At 38.6% G+C, this 23,555-nt stretch overlaps 3 protein-coding genes across 5 annotated transcripts in view; 1 reads left to right on the plus strand and 2 right to left on the minus strand.

Annotated features, from left to right (window-relative positions):
- Positions 1 to 13,566, minus strand: part of LOC143716223 (uncharacterized) — a 28,539-nt gene extending 14,973 nt beyond the window's left edge. Inside the window, 13 exon segments of the mRNA XM_077208530.1 lie at positions 1,550 to 1,851; positions 2,137 to 2,276; positions 3,765 to 3,939; positions 4,025 to 4,213; positions 5,363 to 5,525; positions 5,615 to 5,786; positions 5,871 to 5,981; positions 6,069 to 6,186; positions 11,393 to 11,581; positions 11,927 to 12,082; positions 12,318 to 12,541; positions 13,373 to 13,535; positions 13,537 to 13,566. Coding sequence (XP_077064645.1) covers positions 1,550 to 1,851; positions 2,137 to 2,276; positions 3,765 to 3,939; positions 4,025 to 4,213; positions 5,363 to 5,525; positions 5,615 to 5,786; positions 5,871 to 5,981; positions 6,069 to 6,186; positions 11,393 to 11,581; positions 11,927 to 12,082; positions 12,318 to 12,541; positions 13,373 to 13,535; positions 13,537 to 13,566 — 2,132 coding nt within the window.
- A 2,647-nt stretch (positions 13,567 to 16,213) lies between these two features.
- On the plus strand, positions 16,214 to 18,637 carry LOC143716225 (uncharacterized). 2 transcript variants are annotated; one of them, XM_077208533.1, is made up of 4 exons: positions 16,214 to 16,648; positions 16,781 to 16,851; positions 16,954 to 17,047; positions 17,554 to 18,637. In XM_077208533.1, exons 1-4 carry the CDS (start codon positions 16,605 to 16,607, stop codon positions 18,344 to 18,346), a joined length of 1,002 nt encoding a protein of 333 aa, XP_077064648.1. In that variant the 5' UTR covers positions 16,214 to 16,604; the 3' UTR covers positions 18,347 to 18,637. The 2 variants fall into 2 exon arrangements, with proteins under 2 accessions (XP_077064648.1, XP_077064649.1); XM_077208534.1 differs by lacking the exons at positions 16,214 to 16,648; positions 16,781 to 16,851 and having other exon boundaries at positions 16,932 to 17,047; positions 17,554 to 18,471.
- On the minus strand, positions 18,527 to 22,872 carry LOC143716224 (zona pellucida-like domain-containing protein 1). Of its 2 annotated transcripts, none has more exons than XM_077208532.1 (11): positions 22,703 to 22,872; positions 22,417 to 22,514; positions 22,107 to 22,333; positions 21,165 to 21,355; positions 20,998 to 21,070; positions 20,813 to 20,910; positions 20,639 to 20,722; positions 20,162 to 20,333; positions 19,956 to 20,064; positions 19,806 to 19,835; positions 18,527 to 19,670 (listed from the first exon to the last, which is right to left on the minus strand). In XM_077208532.1, the coding sequence occupies exons 2-11, from the start codon at positions 22,508 to 22,510 to the stop codon at positions 19,513 to 19,515; spliced, it is 1,236 nt and encodes a 411-aa protein (XP_077064647.1). In that variant the 5' UTR covers positions 22,511 to 22,514; positions 22,703 to 22,872; the 3' UTR covers positions 18,527 to 19,512. The 2 variants fall into 2 exon arrangements, with proteins under 2 accessions (XP_077064647.1, XP_077064646.1); XM_077208531.1 differs by having other exon boundaries at positions 19,806 to 19,838; positions 22,703 to 22,762.
- Between the last annotated feature and the right edge of the window lie 683 nt (positions 22,873 to 23,555).

Below are 23,555 nucleotides of genomic sequence, written 5' to 3' on the forward strand. Positions count from 1 at the left end.
GCTTCTCTTTCGCTTTGTGATTATAGATCTGTAAAAGTGATAAGAGGGCTGGGACGAGGATGAGACGAAGGGATTCTCCACCATTTATTATGGGGATATGTTGTTTTTAAGAAACCATTTTACTGTAAGTGCACAGTTGCTTTCGGATTCAAATTACAAAGTAACACAAATTTAACAGATTAATCCGAATTTAATCCCTAAAAGATTTGTCTTGAGAGGGGTCTTCTTGAGATGCTGGTGTGTGTTCACAGACCACTGGGAAAAAAAAGGACAGAATGTGCCCTACTGTATGTGAATAGCCCTTTACCTAAGCTGGCTGACAACTTAATTGGAAAATGGGTTATTGTGAAAGTAGGCCAGTGATATCATTTATCTTCACAGTGATTTGTAAATAAATAAATACCGTACAAAGTTTGGGGTCGATAAGATTTTTTTTTTTTTCCTATGCTCATCCAGGCTACATACAGTCAAACCAAAATTTATTCAGACACCTTCAACATTTCTCGCATTATCACAGTTGGTAATAAAAATGGTAATAAAATACGACAAGAACTTAGAGTTATCAAATAAGTTGATATTTCACTGGTTTTGGCCATCCTTCTGTTAGACTGTCTCACAAATGAATTAGGTTTAATAGCTGTCAGCTGTTAAATTTAAGTACACAATTAGATAATACCAATTTAGGTCAACCAATTACCTAGTAATGCTTAATTTGGTTCAGTCTGTGGTGTAGAAAGGTCACATTAGCATTAAAGAAAAAACACTTAAGGAAACATGGTAAGGCCAAAGTGTCTGAATCATTTTTGGTCCCAAATTTTCCACTGTATGAAGATTTTTTTGGGTATAATATGTCACAATTTACTTTATTTTGCTATCCTCACTTACATAAATTAAAATATTAAATTAAAATATCAAAAATTATATCTGGTGTCTGAATTTTTTTTGGTTTGACTGTATATTTGATTAAAAAAAATATTTAATATTGTGAAATATTTCTATTTAAAATGTAAAACTTTTCTATTTGAATATATTTTAAAATGCAATTTATTCCTGTGATGGCAAAGCTAAATTTTTAGCAACCACTTGAGTCTCAGACTCTTAACATGACCCTTCAGAAATAACTCTAATATGCTGATTTGGTGCTCAAAAATATTTCTTATTATTATCAATGTTAAAAACAGTTGTGCTGCTTAATATTTTTGAGGAAATCGTGACACATTTTAAATGTTTGAGTAGAAGGATCAAGAGAAAATTTATTTTAAATAGAAATCTTTTTTAACATTATAAATGTCTCGTCAATTTTGATAAATTTAACAAATTCTTGCTCAAAAGTATTAATTTCTTTGAAAACAATCTTACTGATCCCAAACTTTTGGATGGTAGCATATGTAATTTAGTGTGATTATCTAATCATTTGGTACATCATTTGATTAATTTGATAATAGGCCTATATTTTAATCAACTGAAAAGCATTTAAGAACCACATTTTTGTTTGAAGAGGGTTTTTTTTTTTCAAGCAGAGATACATATCTGCCTCTCCATGACATACTGTTGCTTGATGTGTTTATCCCAGAGCGAGGTCTGACCCTCAGCCAGAAGTCTAAGAAGCCTGGCGCTCTCCCTGAGTCGCGCTCTGAAGGTCTTCTGCATGTCCTGCTGCGTTCTCATCTCCACCCGCAGGATCTGCAGCTGACTGTCCAGTAGCTGTGTCAGCTGATTCCCCAGCGCTCTACGTCGCAGCATCTCCTGCTCCACCTGTCTCTCCAAACCTTCAGTTTTCCCTCCAAACATCCTCCAGCCAGGGTGGAGCTCTCTCAACTTCCCCAGCACCCCCTGGTAGAGCTGCTTCACCTAGACAGGGTGCACGTTTCCTTCAATAAAACAAGCTTACAAAAGAACGCGATACTTATAACTCATTTTACAACCTAACCCACACACTTTTCACCCCAGGGAAGTAACAATTCACTCCTGTATCCTAGTATCATACTCAACAGTGAAACAAGAGAGACTGTTAATTGCAACCGAGAATCTCGGAGATACTATTCAAAATATGTTATAAATATGTTTGAACTCTACGAGGGTGATATTTGAAGCTCTGCGGGGTGGGAATTAAGACTTGTTCTCATGGAGTCTCACCTCTCCTCTGAGCTGTCCGAGACGTACTGTGACAGACACGCTGTGCTTGAGCAGGATGTCGTAGAAGGTGCTGGAACTGAAGGCTTCAAGATCCACTTGCTCTTCATAGTCCCAGAACTCATTTGACACCAGAGCCACCGCTGTGGACAATGCAAGCACAATCTGTAAGAATTCTAACTCTGGATGGAGCTGATATAATACCATAGGAAAGCCAAATGTGTCACGCCCAATAAGTCTAGACATTTATTGCTTTGAAAGCAAAGACTTATCTTTGGTAACTGTGTACGATGCTGTCTAGGACTTTTAGTGTTTGTCAAACAGAGATGTAGTTCTGCCAAAACAGCAGGGATATCCTAAAAACTTCACATCAGTGTAAAATTAGTCAGTTTACTACTGCCGTCACAAATGTAGCCTGATATCATGGTTGCCTTAAGCAGATAAAGAATCTTGTCAATGGATGTTCAAATGCTACTTGGAGCAAATAAAAGAGCTTTTGACATCTTGGTGTAATTGTTTTCTCCTTTATATTGCAGAAGCATATGGGGATTCCTTGCAATTTGATAATGGTCAAAAATCAATATATGTCATCATGTTTGTTTATTTTCTAACATGGAATCTATAGGAAAAAAGTGACTTTCATTAATAAAACATTTCCTTTTTTCTGTTTGTTGGGAACCGATTACAAATGTTTTTTTTATTTTTAAATTCCAAATACAACAATTGTATATTGTATAATATAACATTAATATAAAACGTGTTATTACCTGCTATCAAATTGCATGTTTGTACTTGGGGATAAATTAAAATATAGAAATGTATGCATGTAATACATCTAGTATTATTAAAAATATATTTTTTATCTAATCAGAAAATGTCAAACTTTGGGTAACATTTTACAATGAGGTTCTAAACTACTGATCAAAAGTATGGGGTCAGTAAGATTTTTTTTTTTTAAGAAATTAACAATTTTATTCAGCAAGGATGCATTATATTGATCATAAACTACAGTAAATACATATATTGTGGTTACAAAAATTATATTTCAAATAAATGTTGTTCTTTAAAATTTTCCGATAATCAAAGAATCCAGAATTATTTTTATCAGTTTCCACAAAAATGCGAAACACCAAAACTGTTTTTAACATTGATAATAATAAGAAACGTTTCTTGAGCAGTAAATCAGCATATTAGAATGATTTCCGAAGGATCATGTGACACCAAAGACATTTTAAAATATACAAAAATAGAAAACTGTTCCTTTAAATTGAAATAATATTTCGCAATATTAATAAATATACTGTATTTTTGGTTAAATAAATGTAGCCTTGGTGAGCATGAGACTTCTTTCAAAACATTTTTTTTAAATCTGTAGTTTACTTTATGTAATATGAACAATAACCTACAGTTCATTGTTAGTTCCCTATTGTAGTTAGCCATATTTGTTAGATTATGTGAAGTCTGTAATCTTTCAATTCATAATATGATATTGGCTGTGAATGAGGCATTATGGAAAAGGATCCTGGGATGTACAGGCTCAGAGGTGATAGAGGTGACAGGTCTATTTGTGTGAGAATGTGTAGCCCATGGCAGTACTAAAAAAAGGTTTACTTGTGTCTGTAGTGGGTTACCTCTCTGCACTGAATCCTCTGTCAACCCCACCTGCAGGTTTCGGTGTGTTTTTTTCACAGCCACCACCCTGGAGCCCTTCGATGAATAGTCATCTATGTTGTACCTGAGCTGCAGATGACGGTACCTGGCCTGAGCTGGCAGTTTCTCAGGCCAGCCGTACTCCCTGAACAGGATCTGTGAGGACACAGTGCTCGGTCACTTCAATAAGTCAAGCTTTGTTAACCTCAAAGTTTTTCTTTAAGTCTCCCTTATCACTTACCAATATTGTCACGCACAAGCACAAGACTACCACAGCTCCAGCTAAAAGCCCACCGATCATCAGCCAATCGGGGCGGAGCAACAGTTGGCGCCTCTGCGCGATGCCCATGCGAGTCAAATGATGTGGGTCAGATGGGAAGAAGGTTCCAGTGTCATAACATTCTCCACCAGCAGGCACTACCTTCACATACTGAAAGGACAACAACATCTACAAATAAATAGACATGTAGGTTAATTTATTTTATTACAACCAGGGCTTGACATTAACTTTTTTTGCCCATCAGTTACCGTGGCTAGTGGTTTTCCAAAGTTACTAACCACTCAGCATTTTCACTGGCCACAATTTTGGCATCGATACTATGGGGAAAAACTGCCATATAGATATTTTTAATATTATCTCATTATGTGCCAGCAGGAACTGTATATTAGGGTGCTGTCACTTTAAGGCCTGACACACGGATAATTGTACTGTTACACATGTGTTTTCTTTCTCAGCATAACTGACTGTGTTACGTGAATACTCGCCAAGACCGGCCTTTTGACATTATTTCGTGTGTATTTGACTGTTTAAGCGCTGAGTCAGCTCTATGTGCACGATGAAATTCAAGCCCTGTAACACCACCTATATTCATCCGGAGCAAATGAAACAAGTGAGGGGAGGCGGGTTTCTGTGTCAACTCGCTGTCAGAGATATGAGAGAACAGAAAAATAGCAGTTGGTATCGTGTATTGTATGGAAAATGAGTATTGAAAGCATTTCAGATATTTCAGTGTCGAATTGTATAGAAAAATCTATATTTGTGACGACACTATATTGCATTTAGTATATTATTTCAGATGCCTTTTTAAAAGACTTCAATTGGAAAATGACAATGACATTTTTTTATATGTTTCATGAGCACCATATCAGCATATTAGAATTAACGATTTCAGGAGGATTATTATGTCACACTGAAGACTGGAGTAATGGCTGCTAAAAATTCAGATTTGCCATCAAAGAATAAATTATATTTAAAAATATACTAACATAGAAAACAATTATTTTAAATTGTAATAATTTTTCAAAAATATTACAGTTTTACTGTATTTTATTTATGTAAAGTTGTAATTTTGCCAAAGTATGCACTCATTAAAGACTATAAATAATTGTGTGTACATAAAATGCAAACTTTGAAATTAGTCCAAGCAAATTGTGATTCCTATTTCACTTGTAGCATTTAAAACAACTGATGTCAGGTTTTAGCATTTTATTTTTAAAGTTATTTCGATTGAATAGTATAGAATTTTAATATTGGATATTCGGTGGTTATCGGCCACAACATAAAAACAGATCCCAATACCATGTGCCTATGTTGGTGGCTGCTGAGTTTGAAGGCGTACACCCCAGGCTCAAGGAGACTTATGGAGAAAAGGGAGTGTGCAGATCTTGCCAGTTCTTGGTCCTGTGCCAGTAATCTGAAGGGTCCCCAGTCAAATGCAGCATTAGTGTTGTACAAGCTGTCTCTGTGAAAAAAGCAGGATTCCCTCTGTGACAATCTGGGACAGTGAAAATTAATGGGCAGTACATGAATCACATGTCAGCATGTACTTACACATCATACTGAGGGTAGTGCTGCTGGGTCACAGTAAAGAGAAGAATATCCCCAGGATGTAGACATGCTGTTGGGTTCAAGACTCCTCCAGGCCGCATGTCGGATGTACCGAACGTTGATGATTTGCTGGACCAGTGAGAGTTCCAATCTTCCTCTTTGTCTTTGATGTTTCCTAACAAAACAAATCTCATTAGATGTCCAATAGGCTATCTGGAATATATACAGTATACAGTATACATATGAATGTATTAGATACCTCTGTCTGTATCTAATGGCTCAAAATGGCTGTTGGTTTCCTGGCTGTGGGCCAGAATCAACCTCCGGACCTCGACGGGGACAGCATTTAGCAGACCAAAGAAGCCCGCCTCTGCACAACAGCAAACAAACAGCAGGCTGCTGAAAACCGTTGTCGTGAAACCCTCGGTACTACCTGCCCTTGTCTCTGGCCACTCACCCCCTGCTTGCACCGTGTACACAGGCCTAGAGAAATTGAGCTGCACGTTGCATTCCAAGCTCCCACGGGAGTCCCAGTGCTTCAGGACGGTCTCCAGCATGCTTCCCGACATGCTCACCTTTTAAGAAAACACAAGGATAGTTTAATGGCAAATAGGTCAAAGTGTTATCTTACCACTGTTTGTGCTGAGCTCTCGCTTGTGTATTTAGGGCTGTATTACACTCTCAATGTCCTGTGCAAGTCCCTCACATTGTGTACTTTGTTAAAGTTATCCAGTCATACTGTGTTTGTGTTTCCTTCCTTTTTTGCTGTTAATCATCCTATGGATTATGATACTTGAATGAATAAAAAAAAACTAGATCAACTTTTCGCTTGTTGTTGAGGATCTATACACAGTCATATTATACTGTGACAGTACTTTTGGTGTATGTAACCATTATGTAACTCTTTATAAAAACAAATCTAAACATTTACATTTATTTTTATTAGTAATAATTATTACATTTATATTTTAAATTATGTTACTTAATTATTGTTACTTTTTATGAGAAACAATGTATTAAGTTACTTTTTGCTCTACCTTTTGTTTGTTTTGTTTTTTGCATACGCTTATACCCAGACACAGCAGTGTTGTAAAAGTCATCATTAAAAATCAAAATGACCAATTCTTAATTTTTACAGAATGTGTAGTGTTTATTATAATTTATTTATCAATGCATAATCTGAATCTGAACTCATAATCTTTCATCAAAAGCGTTAACATCCCCTCCCCCTCGAAGCGGTGTATGCTCTCTTCATGACGCATGTCTCGGCGGAGAGTGGGACTAAATATTTTCCACAAGTAACTGCAAACTGGCATTCAGATCTGCCTCCGGTTAGTTAGCAACGTTCAACTTTCTACAATCCAATCAATTCCTGAAGGACGAAATCGAGTCCCGCCCCATTTGTTCTTGTTCCAGAAGCTGTTTAACTTGGATAAACATCACAATAAATTAAATGATTAAAAATCGTTTTTATTTGAAATAAAGCTGAAATAATATGTGAATTTTAGATGAAAAATGAACTGAAAAACGTTGGTAAATAAACTAAAATGTCTAAAACTAAAATGGAAATAAAAAATAAAGCTAAATAGAAATATAAAAAAACACTAAAAATAATAAAAGACAAAAGCTTGAAAAAAGTTTTATTTTTATTTTTATAAAATAAAATAAAAATTAATAAATACAATATAATTGTATATAAAATAAAACTAAAATAACTGCACAGTTTGCATACAATTATATAAATTCTACATAGAAATATAGACTTTTATACTGAAAAAAACAATTACATTATACAATCAAACTGGAATATTATATATTCTGACAACGACAAAAAAACACAGAAAACAATTTTACTTTGCTGTATTTTTTTTAAACATAAAACTCCTACAATACTTAAATGCATGCACCTTAAATATACCCATATTTCTTGTAACATAAAAAAGGGAGAGGTTTTCAGTTGTATTTGTCAGTAAATAAAGATACTATGGTAGATACTTAGATACTAAGTAATATGTGTTTTTTTTTTTTTATATAATTTTGCATATTGCTTGTGATGTGTTGAGGCCCGTTACTACCAAGAACAATAACTATGAAGATAACTAACGATAATGTCTCTGTTACGTATGGCAACCCTCGTTTCCTGAGGAGGGAACGGAGTCGTACGTCGTGACAAACGAATAGAAATCTTGCTAGAGAGGCCAATCTACTTTGAGGGAAACTAAACGAGCCAATGCACATTGGCGTGCAATCATTTGCATCAGCTGTTCAGCCACGCAGCGCTGGTAAATAATGAGCAGCAGGAGCGACTGCACTTCAGTTTTTTGCTAAGGAGCCGAGCTGATGAGCTGGCTGCCCCAGCGGGTCGCAGCAGATGTGGCGACGGGACATACGTCTCCGTTCCCTCCTTCAAGGAACGAGCGTTACCATACGTAACCGAGGCGTTCCTATCAGTCAGTCACTCTCGGCGTACGTCGTAACCGACGAATAGGCGCCACAACTGCTGACTCCATCCAGCGCCCTGTGCGAGCCTCTTTCCCCTTGTTGCCTGGAATGACGATAGGAGAGGGCTTACACAGAGTGTATCTGTCACTTTTGTTCCGTGATAACCCATACAGTGAGATCATTGGATGACACTGGGAAAGCGTGCCCTTTCTGTTAGGAAGGAAAACACTGCGGAACCTACATTCTTCCCCAAAGGAGTTATGTGGAGATGTACATATGGACTAACCCGAAGGATGTACTGCATATGAAATACTGGGTGACTTAGTCCAAGGGAAAGACACGGGCTTCCGTTTAGGAGCAGCCGTGGAAGAAATACACATGATCCTAGCAGGGTCACATATATGGGACCCAGCCTAGACCCGGTTCTCAAAGATTCAACAGATAAAGGCCTGGCGCCAGACGCTACGCCATGTCCGGGCCGAGGGTGTTGGAGGACTCAACAGGTTTTTCACTCTGAAGCAACAAGAGTGCACAAGTAGGGTGCAGAAAGCCAACAGGGCCGGGCCACTCAGTGCTTCTACCAGTTTAGGATGAGAACACGGGAGGAGACCGGCTCTACACGTAGACTATAATATCTAGCGTACGTGTTAGGTGTCGGCCAGCCCGCAGCTCTGCAGGTATCTGTTAGCGAGGAGCCACGTGCCAGCGCCCAGGAGGATGCAACGCCTCTCGTGGAGTGAGCATGCAACCTGAGCTGGCAAGACACGCCTTGTGCTTGGTAAGCCAAGGTGATAGCATCCACTATCTAGTTGGCCATCCTCTGCTTGGAGACAGCCTTTCCCTTTCTCTGTTGGCCTACATAACAGACAAAGAGCTGGTCCGAAGTCCTAAGACTTTGAGTTCTGTCCATGTACAGACGCAGAGCGAGGATGGGAAAAAGCAAAGCCAGGGCTGAGTCTGCCTCCTCCAGGGGCAGCGCTTGCAGGTTCACCTCCTGGTCCCTGAAGGGAGTGGTAGGAACCTTGGGCACATAGCCAGGCCAGGGTCTCAGTACAACATGGTTGTCACGGGGCCGGACTCTAGGCACGATTCATGGACTGAAAATGCCTGCAGGTCCCTACCCTCTTGATAGAGGCCAGTGCAACCAGCAGCAAAGTTTTCATGGAGATAAGCTTTAAGTCTGCAGATTGCAAAGGCTCAAAGGGAGCATCCTGGAGTGCTCGAAGCACCAGGGAAAGGTCCCAAGAGGGTATGGAGGGGGGTCCAGGAGGATTTAACCATCTCGCCCCCCTTAGACACCTGGCGACCAGGTCGTGCTTTCCTATTGTTTTGCCATTTGCATGATGAGCTGAAATAGCGTCAGCATGCACTTCGAGGGTGGAGGGAGACAGCCTTCGCTCCAACCCTTGCTGCAAGAAGGATAGTTGAGGATGTGAACGCCCTGTTCTCTCATGGGAAAAAGGGCCTCCTCCGTGACTTTCGTGAAGACACAGGGAGACAGGGACAGCCCGAATTGCAGGACCTTGTACTGATATGCTCGACCCTCAAACGCAAAGCGTAGAAATGGCTGTGTCGAGGAAGAATCAAGACATGAAAGTACGCGCCACAAAGTTCTTGGAGAACTTGGGGATCATGACCACCCTCGTGCAGGTCCTTCAGTGCCTTGGCCTGATGGACCTGCAACAACGCCATGGTGCGTAGGACAGAGGCAGCTTCACCACAGGCCTTGTAAGCCTTGTGGGTTAAGTCCGATGAGTACTTACAGACCCGGGAAGGGAGACACGGGCGCTCCACTGGAGGGATGCGCGTGTAACCCTTAGCCACCCCGCCATCAAGAGTGGAGAGGGAGGAGGAGCCACAGGGACGGTTTCTGGCAGTGAAAGGTGCCATCTACGACCCAGTGAGCTCCTCATACACCTCCTGGAAGAAAGGAACCAGGGTGGGTTGCTGAGAACCAGCGCGCCCCATCCTGAGAAACCAATCATCCAGCCTCGAGGGCTCGGTACACGGTGGAGGGTGCAACACGAGCCCAATCCTGTTGGCGGCCCGAGAAAGTATGGCCATCATCTCCGGGTCCGACTCGGGCAAATCGCCAAATCGTCATCCGCAGAGAAGTCTTATCCACACTTCAATGCAGCAATTGACATCTGTTCATCATGTGGAGCGCCGAAGGAAACGACCGGTACACACCTCGTGGATGGTCCAGCACGTTCCGTCGGAGGCTCTACTGGCTGCGAAGCGTGGGAGGGATGAGGGTTCCTAGGGGGTGGTTCCCCGAAGGAAGCACGCTCACCCTGACCCTCAGGTCACCTGCACTACTGCCCGAAGTAACCCTCTGAGGGTGGTTAGATCGTGGCAGAGGCACAGGGACTCCGCCCCTTTGCAGGAACGAGAGTCTCGACTGTAGCTCCGAGATGGTCATCCTACCACAATGGGTGCATGACTCATCCACGAACGCTGCCTCAGCGTGTTCAATGCCCAGACACACGATACAGCGCTCGTGACCATCCCGTGATCCCAGATAACGACCGCATCCAGAAACACACAAGTAGAGTGACATCTTTAAAAAGACGCGCTCTACCCATGTAAGCTCTTTTAGGGACTGCTCTCCTTGGTGCTGTAGCACGCAGGGGAATGGTCACAGCGAACACGGACAGGAATTTGCACCTGTCGTGCACTGTCTCTTCAGAACGGCCTTTCAGCGCTCTCACGGCACACCTTACCAGTTGTAAAAACTTTGTTCTAATTTGACAAAAAGAGGGAGAGAGAGTGAGAGAGAGAGAGAGAGAGAGAGAGAGAGAGAGAGAGAGAGAGAGAGAGAGAGAGAGAGAGAGAGAGAGATCGCCCACACTACCGCGCTGTATTGCCCGCACCAGACTGGAGAGGCCCCGTTGAAAGCTCGCTCGTAACACTCTTAGTAGAGTAAACAGCATCGAAGTCCTTGGCTCACAAAGAAAAAAGCTGAAGTGCAATCGCACCTGCTGCTCATTATATACCTGCACTGCATGGCCGAACAGCTGATGCAGTTTTGTCGTCTGTCTCTTTAAATGCTCAAGCTCTTTACAGCGGATTCTGATTGGCTTTCAATGTTTTTATCATTCATCAGCTGGAAAAAAAAATTCTGAAAGTGATTCCAACTATATTGCTTCTCTGTGCGATATCCTTAAAGTTCTGGTGTGGACTCATATATTATTTTATATTTAGAATGATTTTTAGAACTATCTTTATCGTTATAGTTATAGTCATTGGTGTGAACAGGCCTTTAGCCCCAAGACTAGACACTACAACCATGTTTTGGGCCTCCTTACTAACACCAAATAACTATGTATATGACCTGACCTGTTGATTAGACTCTGTGTAGAGCAGGTAAAGGCTTCCAGTGCAAACAAGCTGCAGAACTGGACTCGGGATGTTCCGGCACCAGCCCACACACTCAACCCTGTCTGGCTCAGGCATGGACAGACCTCTGCACAAACACAGGCCCAGAGAGCCATCGTAGCCTTCATACAGTTCAGGAGATGGACACACCTACAAGCAGGTACAACATTTGACCTACTGATCAACGGGGTCATTGGGCTGCAAGAGTCCAAGGGTCAGTCACACGTCACGTTCAGTGGTACAGTACATGTGAGGCCCTTTATGTGCATAGTAAGGGTTCATGGAGGAAGGTATTTTACTTTAGAGGCAACTGGTCAACCATTCAACACTAAGAAAACATCCCATATTGGATGGCCTTCATGAGCAAAATAAGAATGTCGTCACGCACCATTCATAAAATTTTCAATGCTAATGACCGAATAAGCATGTATGTCATCATCTTTATGCAAACAGCATGACTGTAGTACAAATTTCACAGTCTATGTGGACGCTCACCTGCTGTGAGCAATACTGGTTCCATTGCTTGTGGTCCAGACATTCTCCATGCTGATTACGTGCTCTTCCATCCTTGCAGATCTCATAGACCTTCAACACACAGGCTTCTCCTTTCTGTGTGTATCCCAAACTACAAGGACACTGTCCGTCACTGGCCTACATTCAGGATTGGGTAGATGTCAGCCGTTAGAGACAACAAATCCTGACTAATATCCCTAGTGGGTAGTAACTGAAGAAAAGATCATTCAGCAGTCAGTGAGAGTGGTAACTAGATTCCCACTGGGCTGAAACATGAGCTTCTGTCTGAGCAGAGGTCTGCAGATTGTTTTCTACATGGATGCAATTAGCTAGAAATGCTTGGGAACTTGTAAACAATGCAATAAGTTCTTACCTGGAAGATTTGACCCTCTCGCAGACAAGTACAGCTGTCCTGTCCAGGCAGGGGCTGCTGCGACCATGGCCCACAAGGCTGGCAACTGCTCATGCCTTCTCTAGGTCCATAGTGATGTGGTGGGCAGCTGATACAGCTGTTTATGATTGTGGCCCAGAAACTTGGTCCAAATGTTCCCCTGGGACAGGGAACTGGACGCTCATCTCCCTCCGGGCAGTAAAAGCCTTCACAGTGCATAAAAGTAGAAGGTTCTCCAACCAATAATCTTGATTTTTCCAACAACCAAACTCCTACATTTCATATTTAAGGTTTTCTTAAATATGAATTCTTAAATATGACTATATAAATTGGACCCAGTGGACTTCTAGACAACTTCTGACATTGTCTACCGTGGTGGAATAACACGTAAAATAATTTGGGATAAAATCTTTTTTTTTCTTGATTAATTACATAACTAGTACTGTATAAATAATAAATAAAAAATAAAATAATATTTTTACACTTTTTCCATAATTTCACATAATTACAGTCTGGTTGGAAATGGCTCACCATAAAGAATATTCTTTTAAAAGGTGATATTTACCTTGATTTTCTTCATACAGTACATCTCTAATATTTCATCTTGGTGAACAAGTAAACAAACTTTAAAAAAAACATTTTAGGGGCAAATGCATTTATGGTGGAAATAAAGCCACAAATGTGGTAGGACATTTTTTTCATAATTTTAACAAAAAATATTGAAATGGTTTATATTTTTATATTATCATAATTTCAGTAATAATTTGTATAATGCAGTTTTACAGTTTAACATTTAAAGATTGGGTTAAGAACAAGAATAAAATATTATTATTAATAATAATAATGAAACATATACATTAATGGTTTTTAAAAAGTAGCCAAAACACATTGATCAAAGCATGGTAACGAATTTAAGTTAATGTGATGTCCATTAAAAAAATAAAAAATAAATAAAATAAAATAAATAAATAACCTCTGGGACTAGACACCCACTTGATGAACTTTCACCTCATCATGTCCCAGAAAGTGCAAGTTACCTGGTTTGCAGGAAGCTCTTACAGGAAGTCTTAGAGTAATGTTGGATCCATCAGCAGGGCTCAGTCTTGGGGTGAAGAACCAGCACAGTAGGTAAGGCCAGAAGAGGCAAACCCTGAAAGAGCACATCATTTCATTATGCCGTCCAGGGCTCAGAGACAGCCTGAAGGCATACAGGAAGCTCTTTCCCTGCCATGCTGAATGATTCATGAACCGTCTAGAGATAAAGTATCACACATGCCAATAGGTAGAAAGATGCAACCTGATGCTGCCAGTTTAGATTACAGGCCACAGTGAAACCATGAAACTGATTAATTTTGGCTGTGCTTTAAGTGTCTTTTAGCACATCTAAAAAACAATCATTCAAAAGTTGCAGGTTTATGAAAAAAATACAAGTCCTATCAGACAGTTTCTATTAGTGTGCACATTCTCGAATAGCTTGGCAGGAGAAGTGAACATTGCAGGCACTCTGTATTCAAACAAGCAATGGGTCAGTAAAACAACAAACCTTGTTTTTCACATCCCTTGGCTTCATTCCTTTGATGCACCCCATAGGCGAGAAGGCCATGGTCAGCCTAGTAAACCAATTGCTTTATCTAGGTTAAAGTTGAATCTGCAGGATCCAGAGCCCTATATCACTACACAAGGGTGAATTAACACAAAACGCTTACATAAGCTGAATAAAACATTATGTAAACAGGTCATAAATGTTTACCTTTTAAAAAGCATGAATCAGTACACATTACACACATGCTATAATGACCTCAGAATTTTTTTTATAGTGCTTCAAAATCAATGAACTTGGACCCTGAATTAGGCTACTTAGGCAGAGTTTGTGTGGACTTTGACCTCATACTTGTATTTTGACATTTCACACACTTTTAGGCCTACGTAAGTATGAACTCAAATGACAAGGTAGTTTTAGTGTTGCAATTGCAAAATGTCTGATAAACTAATTAGTATAAATTAGTATAAACTAATATACTAAATAAAGAAATTCGAATTACAATTATTTAGTAGCCTAACTGATACCCTTTTGCACATTTTTATTGCACGTTAACTCTAATCCGTAAAACACCTTGCAATGTCGTGTTTCCAAACATGGAGAGTTATCCAGCAATTCCTTCTTTGGACTCTTAAAGGTACGTAAAGATGACGTAACCATGGCGACAGACGTGGACAACTGCGTAGTGCGTAACGTTTAGCGTAATGTTAACCACACATTTAAATTATGTTTAGTGTGATAGTGTAACGTAACGTTAGATCAAGTGAAACAGAGCTGCGTTACCACACAAGTTTAATTCGTCTAATAAACTGACCTGTGTGTGAGATTACTATCCAGCACTTGCTTGGTTCGGTAGAATTAAATGCCCTTATTCTTTATATCCGCTCTTATTAGCAATCGCGACCTGCTTCATACCACTGCAATGTTAAAAAACATGAATGTTTTCACTCATCCATAAACATTATTAGATCTATCAGCTTGACAGCAAGTCCCATCATTCAGCTAATCACAGCGTCGTAACCTACGCCTTTGGAAAAAAAATACATATTGTAACTTTAACTACTGTGTCCGTCCGTCTTTAGAGATCGAATTTGTAAAAAGCACGCGTCGATAGTTGCTACGACTAGATAGTCTCTTTTTCCTGGGGCTCCATAAAATACTGCTGTGGTAAATCGTCTGAGAATGGATTGCCCGAGAAACATTTTACCTGGTAGGCTAATTTTACCAACGCTACATGTTGACAGTGTGTTTGCTACTTCGTTCCTTTCGACTGTTTAGAATTCTGAACTGAAGCGAGAATGAATGAATCACTCAGACTCTATTAATTTTCAATGAATGCTGCATTCGAACAGTTCACTCACGAACTGAATCGCTTAAAGCCAACATTAGCACACAGACAACAAAACAGCGCTGGAAGAACTGCATATTTATCAGTCCGTTTAAACAAACAATGCAGCCTAAATGGGGCCTTTTAGACCGCAATTGTCGCTAAATTTGTCAATGAATGCAGTAGCCAGTTAGATCCAGTTCTGAAGTGTAGAAAGCCTGTTCTGTATAGTTTCCGTTTGTTTTGCGGTCAGTGAAGTATAACTTAGCCTCTATAGTTATATTAAGTTATATAAAGTGTGTGTGTGTGTGTATATATATATATATATATATATATATATATATATATATATATATATATATATATGTGTGTGTGTGTGTGTGTGTGTGTGTGTGTGTGTGTGTGTGTGTGTGTGTGTGTGTGTGTGTGTGTGTGTGTTAGATGAAAAGGTAGCCTAAATCAAATGCCAATAATAGTCAACAAAATGTAAAAATGCTGCTCCCAAGGTCACCAGAATTGAACGATTATATAACATCTCTTGTTAAATCATGTTATTGCTCAGACTGCACTGGAGTAAAATCAATGGGGCAAGTTACAATGATGTAGTGCTATGAGATTTGCACAACAACACATTTCCCGAAACAAAATAGCACTTTTGGTAACTAAAATGGTGCATATTTTTATGGCACAATTCCCTTTGCTTGTCTAATACTCGCTTGTATGCAGTTGCCAGAAAGTAGGCCAGGTCTAAACTGAAATGATCAAATGTTCAAAGTATCCCGATATTGGCTTTGTTTATCACTAGCTTTGGCTATGTAGACTCAAAGCAAATCTAAGAGGATCCATTCAGTAAAGTGAAAACAAACAGCACCTTTGTTCACAGAGTCAGAGATAATGAAGCAAGCACAGGCTGGAGGGCTCATTCTCTGTGACTTTTTTCTATGTCATTTCTGTTGTAAAGCCAAGTGGGACTCAACACGACTGATAAAACTAAGCCAAATTTCACTCAGTTCAGTTCACTGAGTGAACTTCACAGGCAACATAAGTCCTGGGACAGAGTATCAAGTATGAAGTCCATATCATAATGTTAACATTGTAATTTAAATAGAGGTCATGTATCAAAGTTTTCAACCCTGTTCACTAAGTAAGAGCTGTCCAAACACTTCTGGTTAGTAGTAAACATATCCCAGTATTGACCACAAAAATGACGTCAAAATTGACCTTGGTGTGACATCACAGTGGTTACTCTGAATTTGCGTTGTTGGAAAAGAGTACCTTCGAAGAAGCGATCAGCAAAATACCTATAGGTTCCTGACGCCCATCGTTATCAAACTGACCCTCTACGTGGTTTGTGTTGACACAGGTGAAAAGCACGACAACCTCTGATAAGGAACTGCTTTAAATGTGGACTCCGTGGAAGAATTTCTCATTTTTTGTCTTCAACAGGTAAGGGCCAGATGTTCACTTGCATAGATTAATTACTTAATGGTGTTTGAGTTGTACTGTTTAATATATTGACAGCAAATAACATTTAAATAAATGTATCTGATTGCATAAATCTTTTTTTTTTTCTAACAGAATAACCTTCATCAGTAAAAAAATGAATCTGCAGTTTGTTACATTGGTTTTGGTCTTTGCTACCACAACAGGTTTGTTGCCTCTCCAATTTCTATTATCAAATTCAATTTAATTTAAAATGGTTATTTTTATCTTTTATTACATTGATCTAATGCAACTATCCTCCTTTTCAGCATTTCCACTCAACGATGAGATCAGTCGCGAAGCATTTAGTTTACAGAGAGACAATCAGGCCACTGACAAGAAAAATGTTGGCAAAGACTCAAAGTAAGTTTACTCTCATAAGATATTTTGTTTACTTTCATTTATTAAAAACTGAATTCATATGCCATGCCTTGAACACTATTCTTCCATGAAAATTTCATTTTATTTCAGATATTAAAAATTTAAAAATTTAGGGGACATATAGTCAAAAAGCCTGGTCTAAAATTTTAAAAAGCCTTAATAAAAATTATTATTTCATAGAAAATATGGTTTTCATGTCATGTAACAGACTCACCAAAAATGTAATAATGATATTTATGAATTATTATATTTTAAAAAATGCTTTTTACTTTGAAACATTTTTAAAAAACATTTTTGAAAGTAATTATTAAGATGTGTACTCTCATATGTTTTTAAGGTGTAAGGAAAATATTATTAATTTTTTACATGATGGTTATACCACAGAGTTTTTTCTTGAATATGTTTTTTAATTTTTATTAACATGAATACAAAGAGTTCTTTATCATGGAGGCTCTTGTAAGTCATTGACCCCTGATACTGTTTTGCAGTGGTATGTGGAAGAACCATGTGGTGAGCAGTGACCTTTACTCCCAGGACTCTTACAACCCCATGGCAGCTGAACTGAGACACAAGCTGAGCATGGAGTCTGAGCGGCTGAGGGCTCGTCTAAAGCAGGAGCTTGCTGAGTTGAGGGAAAGACTCTCTCTTTACCCCAGCCACCCAAAACACACCATGGCCAATGTCAAGGAGTTCCTGGCCCCCTTCACTAAGCAGCTCCAGACCGCCCTCCAGTCGAATACTCAGGAACTCTGTGAGAAACTCAATCTGAACCTCCAGGAACTGAACCCAGAGGAAGCCACACTCTACCAGGAGGCAGTGCAGAAGATCACACAAGCTCTGGATGAAAGCCACCAGAAAAGGACCACAGCCTTTGAGGACTTTAAAACAAAAGCATTTGAGGTGGTAGAGGAGGAAAGAGACAGCAGTGGAAAGGAACTTTGGGAGGAAGTCACTGCCAGGCTGGGACAGGAATTGTGTACCTTCAGTTTAGAGGTACAAGGGAAGGTGGCAGCACTGAAGATCGCATTGGCAGGTCATCTTGCCTCAGCACAGCCTCCAAGGGATCTGATGGCTTCAAAAGTGGATCAGTTCTGCCAGAATTCCTCAGCTCGGAATCAACAGTTTATTTCTAAGTTAGACCTACAGATGATCACTCTCCAAGAAAACCAGAGTCATGGTGAGTCATCTGGTTTCCATCAGACAAACATAGAGTCCATACAGGAGGATTTCTCTACTAGACTCACAGCCCTGTTACAAGACATCGTACACACTCTAAATTAAACAAGAACACACCTTCAGTCCTATAAAAAATACAACTGACATGTAAATAACTGCTCTTATGTTTGGATTGTAAATTGTAACCTGTAACTTTTGTAGAACAATATTGTTGTTTGTACAGTTTTCAAAAATAACCTTATATTATGTACTGCGCAATCCATTGAAGTGAAAGACAGAAAAGAATGCCTTTTTTCATTTTATTAAAATTATGTTGTGTAAAATGTGTGGATATACTGTTTCATAAACAGACAAAAGCATGTAAATAAAAAAGATCAATTTGTACAAATTTAAAAAGAATGTTGTCCATTGATTATTGCCTCAACTACAGTATATTAATGAAAGTATTCCTTTCTAAATACATCACATCTAGACAATTGTTATATCATATTAAATTACAGGGAAGCAGCAAGTCATTGGCTAATACAGGGGTTTTCAAACTGTGGTGCGGGTCCGCAATGGGGTCTGTAGAAAATTATATGAAACTGTAAAGGAAAACTATTTCACAAAATGTATTTATTAGGGCTGTCGAAGTTAACTTATGTATCAAACATGTTGAACTCAATAATTTTTAGAACAAAATGTAAAAACATGCTTTACAAATAAATCTGAATTTAATTGAAAAGTATTGTTAATAATTTCATCTAAATATTGGTAGGTAGAAAACGTTACAAATATTTCCACATAATGTTTGAATAATTTATTTACTTTTAATAGTCAAATTAAAAGCCAATTATTTAATTCAGAAAACAACATTGCTTAATATTTTTTTTCACTCAATATGAACTTTCTATTTTAGGAAGAGGGTCCTTATATACAAGAGTTAATATACAAGCAATGTGTATAAGAATACGATTACATCCACAGTTTGTTCCTCTCAATAATACCTACATACCTTTTACAGTATAACTCAGGTAATGAACATCTAAAACACATGAAACAATGCAGTATTTGCATTTACATGAAACAATTAAGCATTAGCATTTTCTTCCAAGCGCATGGTGACTGGTCTACATAGTGCTGTCTAAATAGATTAAAATATGCTAAATAGGCATTATGCAAAGTGGTTCTTTGCTTGTTTGTGCAGATGCCGTGATGTGATCAGACGTCTTATCGGGCATATCAAATTAAGCTTCATTCGACGCAAAACAGATGGTGAGTTGATGGATCTCTTAGTGGAAAGCCCGAGGCAGACCACCGGCCCAGAAAAACTTCTTCAGCACAAACCATCCAGCCATAACCATCAACACAGCTCCTCCGGTGGCAAAAATGACCCCCACCACCACTCCAGCCACGTTCATATTGTCCCTGTTCAATGGCTCACTGCCTCCTGATTCACAAGAGAAAAAAGGCTGTGCTGTTACTGTCTAGCTTTTATTCATTTTTAAGTACGTTCATCTGAATTTCAGACACATCAATGTGCAATATTTTGATTGAAATAAAGTTTTCATAAAGAGTCTCATACCATAGGCCGATGCAGTGGGAACATCATTCTCTACAGGATCAAAAAGCAACAGTTAGGCATGGCTCTCATTAGGAATTCAGTGTGTTTGACAACAAGCTGGGTCTCAGATCGGTCTCATTCTGGATTCATGTGTGAACGTGACTGACTCACTCAGGGCTGTGGTGTACAGAGGACCCACAGACACCGTGGCAGATTCTTTGGCTTGTGATCCGTAAGGTTCCTGAGCCCTTCGCCGTCGTGTTCTATTAGAGTTGCAAGACTGCATAAGTAAAATAAAGTGACATGTTAATTGGGTGATATTGCCAGTAGTGGTACTCTATTCAATTTATTCTATTCGAACAGTAAAAGACTCCTACGTTAAGTAATTCTTGGCACTTGTTTGGCTCGCAAAGTCGCAGTATACAGTGCAGATATATAGTAGACTTTTCTTGATTACGGTGCTCCACGAACCGGAAGGCTTCAAATGAAAATCGGGAAAACTTGGAAAACCCATTATAAAGCACCGTTGTCCGATTGTTTACAACACATCTGTGATGAAACAATAGAGAGACATTGATGTAGTCGCACTGGCGTGCGGGGGCGGGACAACCTGTCACTCACATGACATCACAGCAATAGCAAACAACAACCAACGATCCAATCAATTCAATCAAGTCCCGCCTTACATTTTTTCTTGTTTGAGAAACCATTTCATTAGGATATAATGTCACAATAGGGAAGAAAAGATGATAGCAACTTCTGTTTCATGCTGACTTTACCTAAAGTAGTTAACTGATGTTAACAAATGGAACCATATTGTAAAGTTTTACCATTCTTAATCAGGAGTAACTCACCCTGTGAAAAAGTTGTACTGGTTGTTGTTGGTGTGATTATAGAGAGATGGGGTTGCAAAACAGTGGTCCAACAACAGATGAAAACTAAAGAAAGGCAGAAAATAAATTTTCATTCCTCAATAAAACCCTTGAAAAGCATGCTATTCACTGTCAGTGAAACTGCAGTTTTCTTACTTTCCACTGAGATTGACAGCCTTTACTTCAACATAGACTTTAGTGCGCAGATCTAATCCAGTAGGCGGAACCACCAAAGGGCTGGTATAATCTGTGTTCTGACATGAAAATAATCAAAAATATCTTTAAAAATGTGGCATATTTTGCATTCAGAGTAAAGAATTTTAACAGAAATCTACACTTACATTGAAGACACTCATGCTGAGAGTGTCAATGAAAGTTCCATTGTTGTCCCTAGTGGCCACAGACACTGATGACCTGAATGAAAAAAAATATAAATCAAGTCAATCCTCTTGTTGTCACACTGCAGTTGGTGAATTATGCAGTCGAGGGTGAATGTCTTAATGCTCACGCTACGATCTGAGTGTTGTTGATGAGGTATTCCAGTGGATAACGGCAAGAGAAGTGATAGTAGAGGTCTGTGGAGTAACTGATGATGCCCTCTGCCGAGCTGGGCGTATCAATATATCCTGTGATAATGACGGCCTGAACGCTGGAGAACATGCTGAATGGACCAGAGGAGCTGGGCACCTCATCCACAATCTAAAAATGCAAAAGGGAAATTATTCCTTTTTTTTTTTTTTTACTATTTTACAAATAAATACAAATAAATATAAAAATAAAACTATTTTACCATTTTTTTTAATAATTTTTAAAATACCTTTTTATACTTAACTTTAAAAAAAAAATTTAAAACAAATTCTGATCATTTTTTTACATTTGACAATTTTTTTTAAATTAGCAAAAGTATGTATTCAGCTTTTGTCACCTATTCACTGTACATTTCACTTTTTTTTACAATTACAGAATATTGTATCACATATGACCTTATAGATTTCTTCAATAAAATGCTACACAAAAATGCTATACATCTAAAACATTTTAAACTATTTATACTTCATTAACTTTTACATATTTTTGACTATAATACATATTTTACATATAACATTTTTATCATTTTAAATTTTTTATATCTTACTATTTTTGTATAATAGCCTATTAAATTATACATTTTTTATTTTAATTAAATTTTGTATTTTCTAACGTAATTTAATCAGTAGGCAAATGTTATAGGCAAGTATAAAAATATATTTCAAATATATAATTTTTTACACATTTTCCTCCATTTTTTATGTTCAACTTTAAAAAAAAATGTAGCTATGTACGCAGCTTTAATTAATGTTTTAGGTTGTATTTGCCACATCACAACTGTGATTAAAAAAAGGAGGAGGAAAATTATGTTTTCAAGCTTAAACATCGAGACAGATAACAAATATAGTTTTTTTCTTTGCACCTGCAGAGACTGTCTACATGGGTTCTCCTGGCTGTGGTTGACTGCCAGCAGGTAGCGGATGACAGGTGGGTTCACAGTGGTGTCGATGGTGCCCTTGCACTGGGCGTTATTGCGCTCCCCGTTCAGAGCCAGGCCATTGGGGTCAAAGCCTGCCCACTCAGCGGAGCACAGGTTTACCTCAAGAGTGATCATGCTGGTGCCACAGTGTACCATCAGATCATTGTTGTCTAAACAAAAAGGGAGGTCTTACTGTCAAGCAAACCGCAGAGAATGGAGGACTGTCGCAAAATCTGAAAGGTCACAGACTCACCTGGTACCCTGTTATAGACCGAGGAGCAGTTATAGGCCGAGTGAATGGGCTGCAGGACGAGAGCCAGCGCACATAAGCAGAGGCACAGCATCATTCTGCTGTAGAGCAAAGGCAGAACATGACCAAAAGTCTTCTAATTTAAAAGTCAAGTCATCCAACATCACAACCTTAACCTCTGTAACAGTTACAATAACAGTGAAGGTAATTATTTAGAATTAATTGTATTTTTATAGTAATTTAGGGGAAAAAACAGTAGATATCAGTGTAAAGAAACAGTACAGCATACCTGTGTAACTCCCAGGGAGTTGAATGGACATTATTTGAAAAAGGTGATGAGATGATGCTTCTTATATAGCGTTAGACCCCAGGCGTGATCGTAGATGCAGGGAGTGTCTCAGCCCTCCTACTACATAACCGTACAGTTCCTTCACAGATTATCACATTAATCCTCTGGCTCTGGTTAACAATGACAGTGACAGCGGGATTTGACACATATCCAATAGACACTTTTCAGATAAGTCCATATAAATGAATCGTAATAAAACTGTGATAATGACCATGAAAATAATATTTAGATATAAATAGGTTAATATTTATATAGTTTTATAATCAAATGCATTTTTCTATGTGCAATATGCCATCAGGGGCTTTTATGTAATTTAATGTGTATGTTAATATTTTATGGGTAAATGTTTCTTGCTTCTGAGAGCTGCCATTCTAAATGTTGTTGTACTTCAATAACAATAAAGTAGCTTACTTTTACACGTTTTTTTATATTTTTTTAATTATACCCACAGTACTGTTGCAAAATTGGTTTTATGATTTATTTTGTATAAGCTGGAAAGGATATTGACATCAGTCATTTGTATGTATATAACATGAAATGCATTCCACTGATATTTTCTTTTAATAAAATAGTCTTGAATAGCACACAATCTAAAAATTTTAAATAGTGTTGGTTGATTAGCCAGCTTCGGGAGTAAAGTATTTTAAACAACGTATACTCATACAAATTATTACAGGGTTATTGTGCGACTGATGTTATTATTATATTGTTGTAAATGAACATGAAAAACCATATCTTCAAACTTTTAAATGTAGTGAACCAGCAGTAAAAACAGATCTGTATTATTGCATTC

The sequence above is a fragment of the Siphateles boraxobius genome, unplaced genomic scaffold (assembly GCF_051911475.1).
Source record: "Siphateles boraxobius isolate OS27281-9 unplaced genomic scaffold, OSU_SipBor_1 6, whole genome shotgun sequence".
In the NCBI taxonomy this organism is placed as follows: Eukaryota; Metazoa; Chordata; class Actinopteri; order Cypriniformes; family Leuciscidae; genus Siphateles; species Siphateles boraxobius.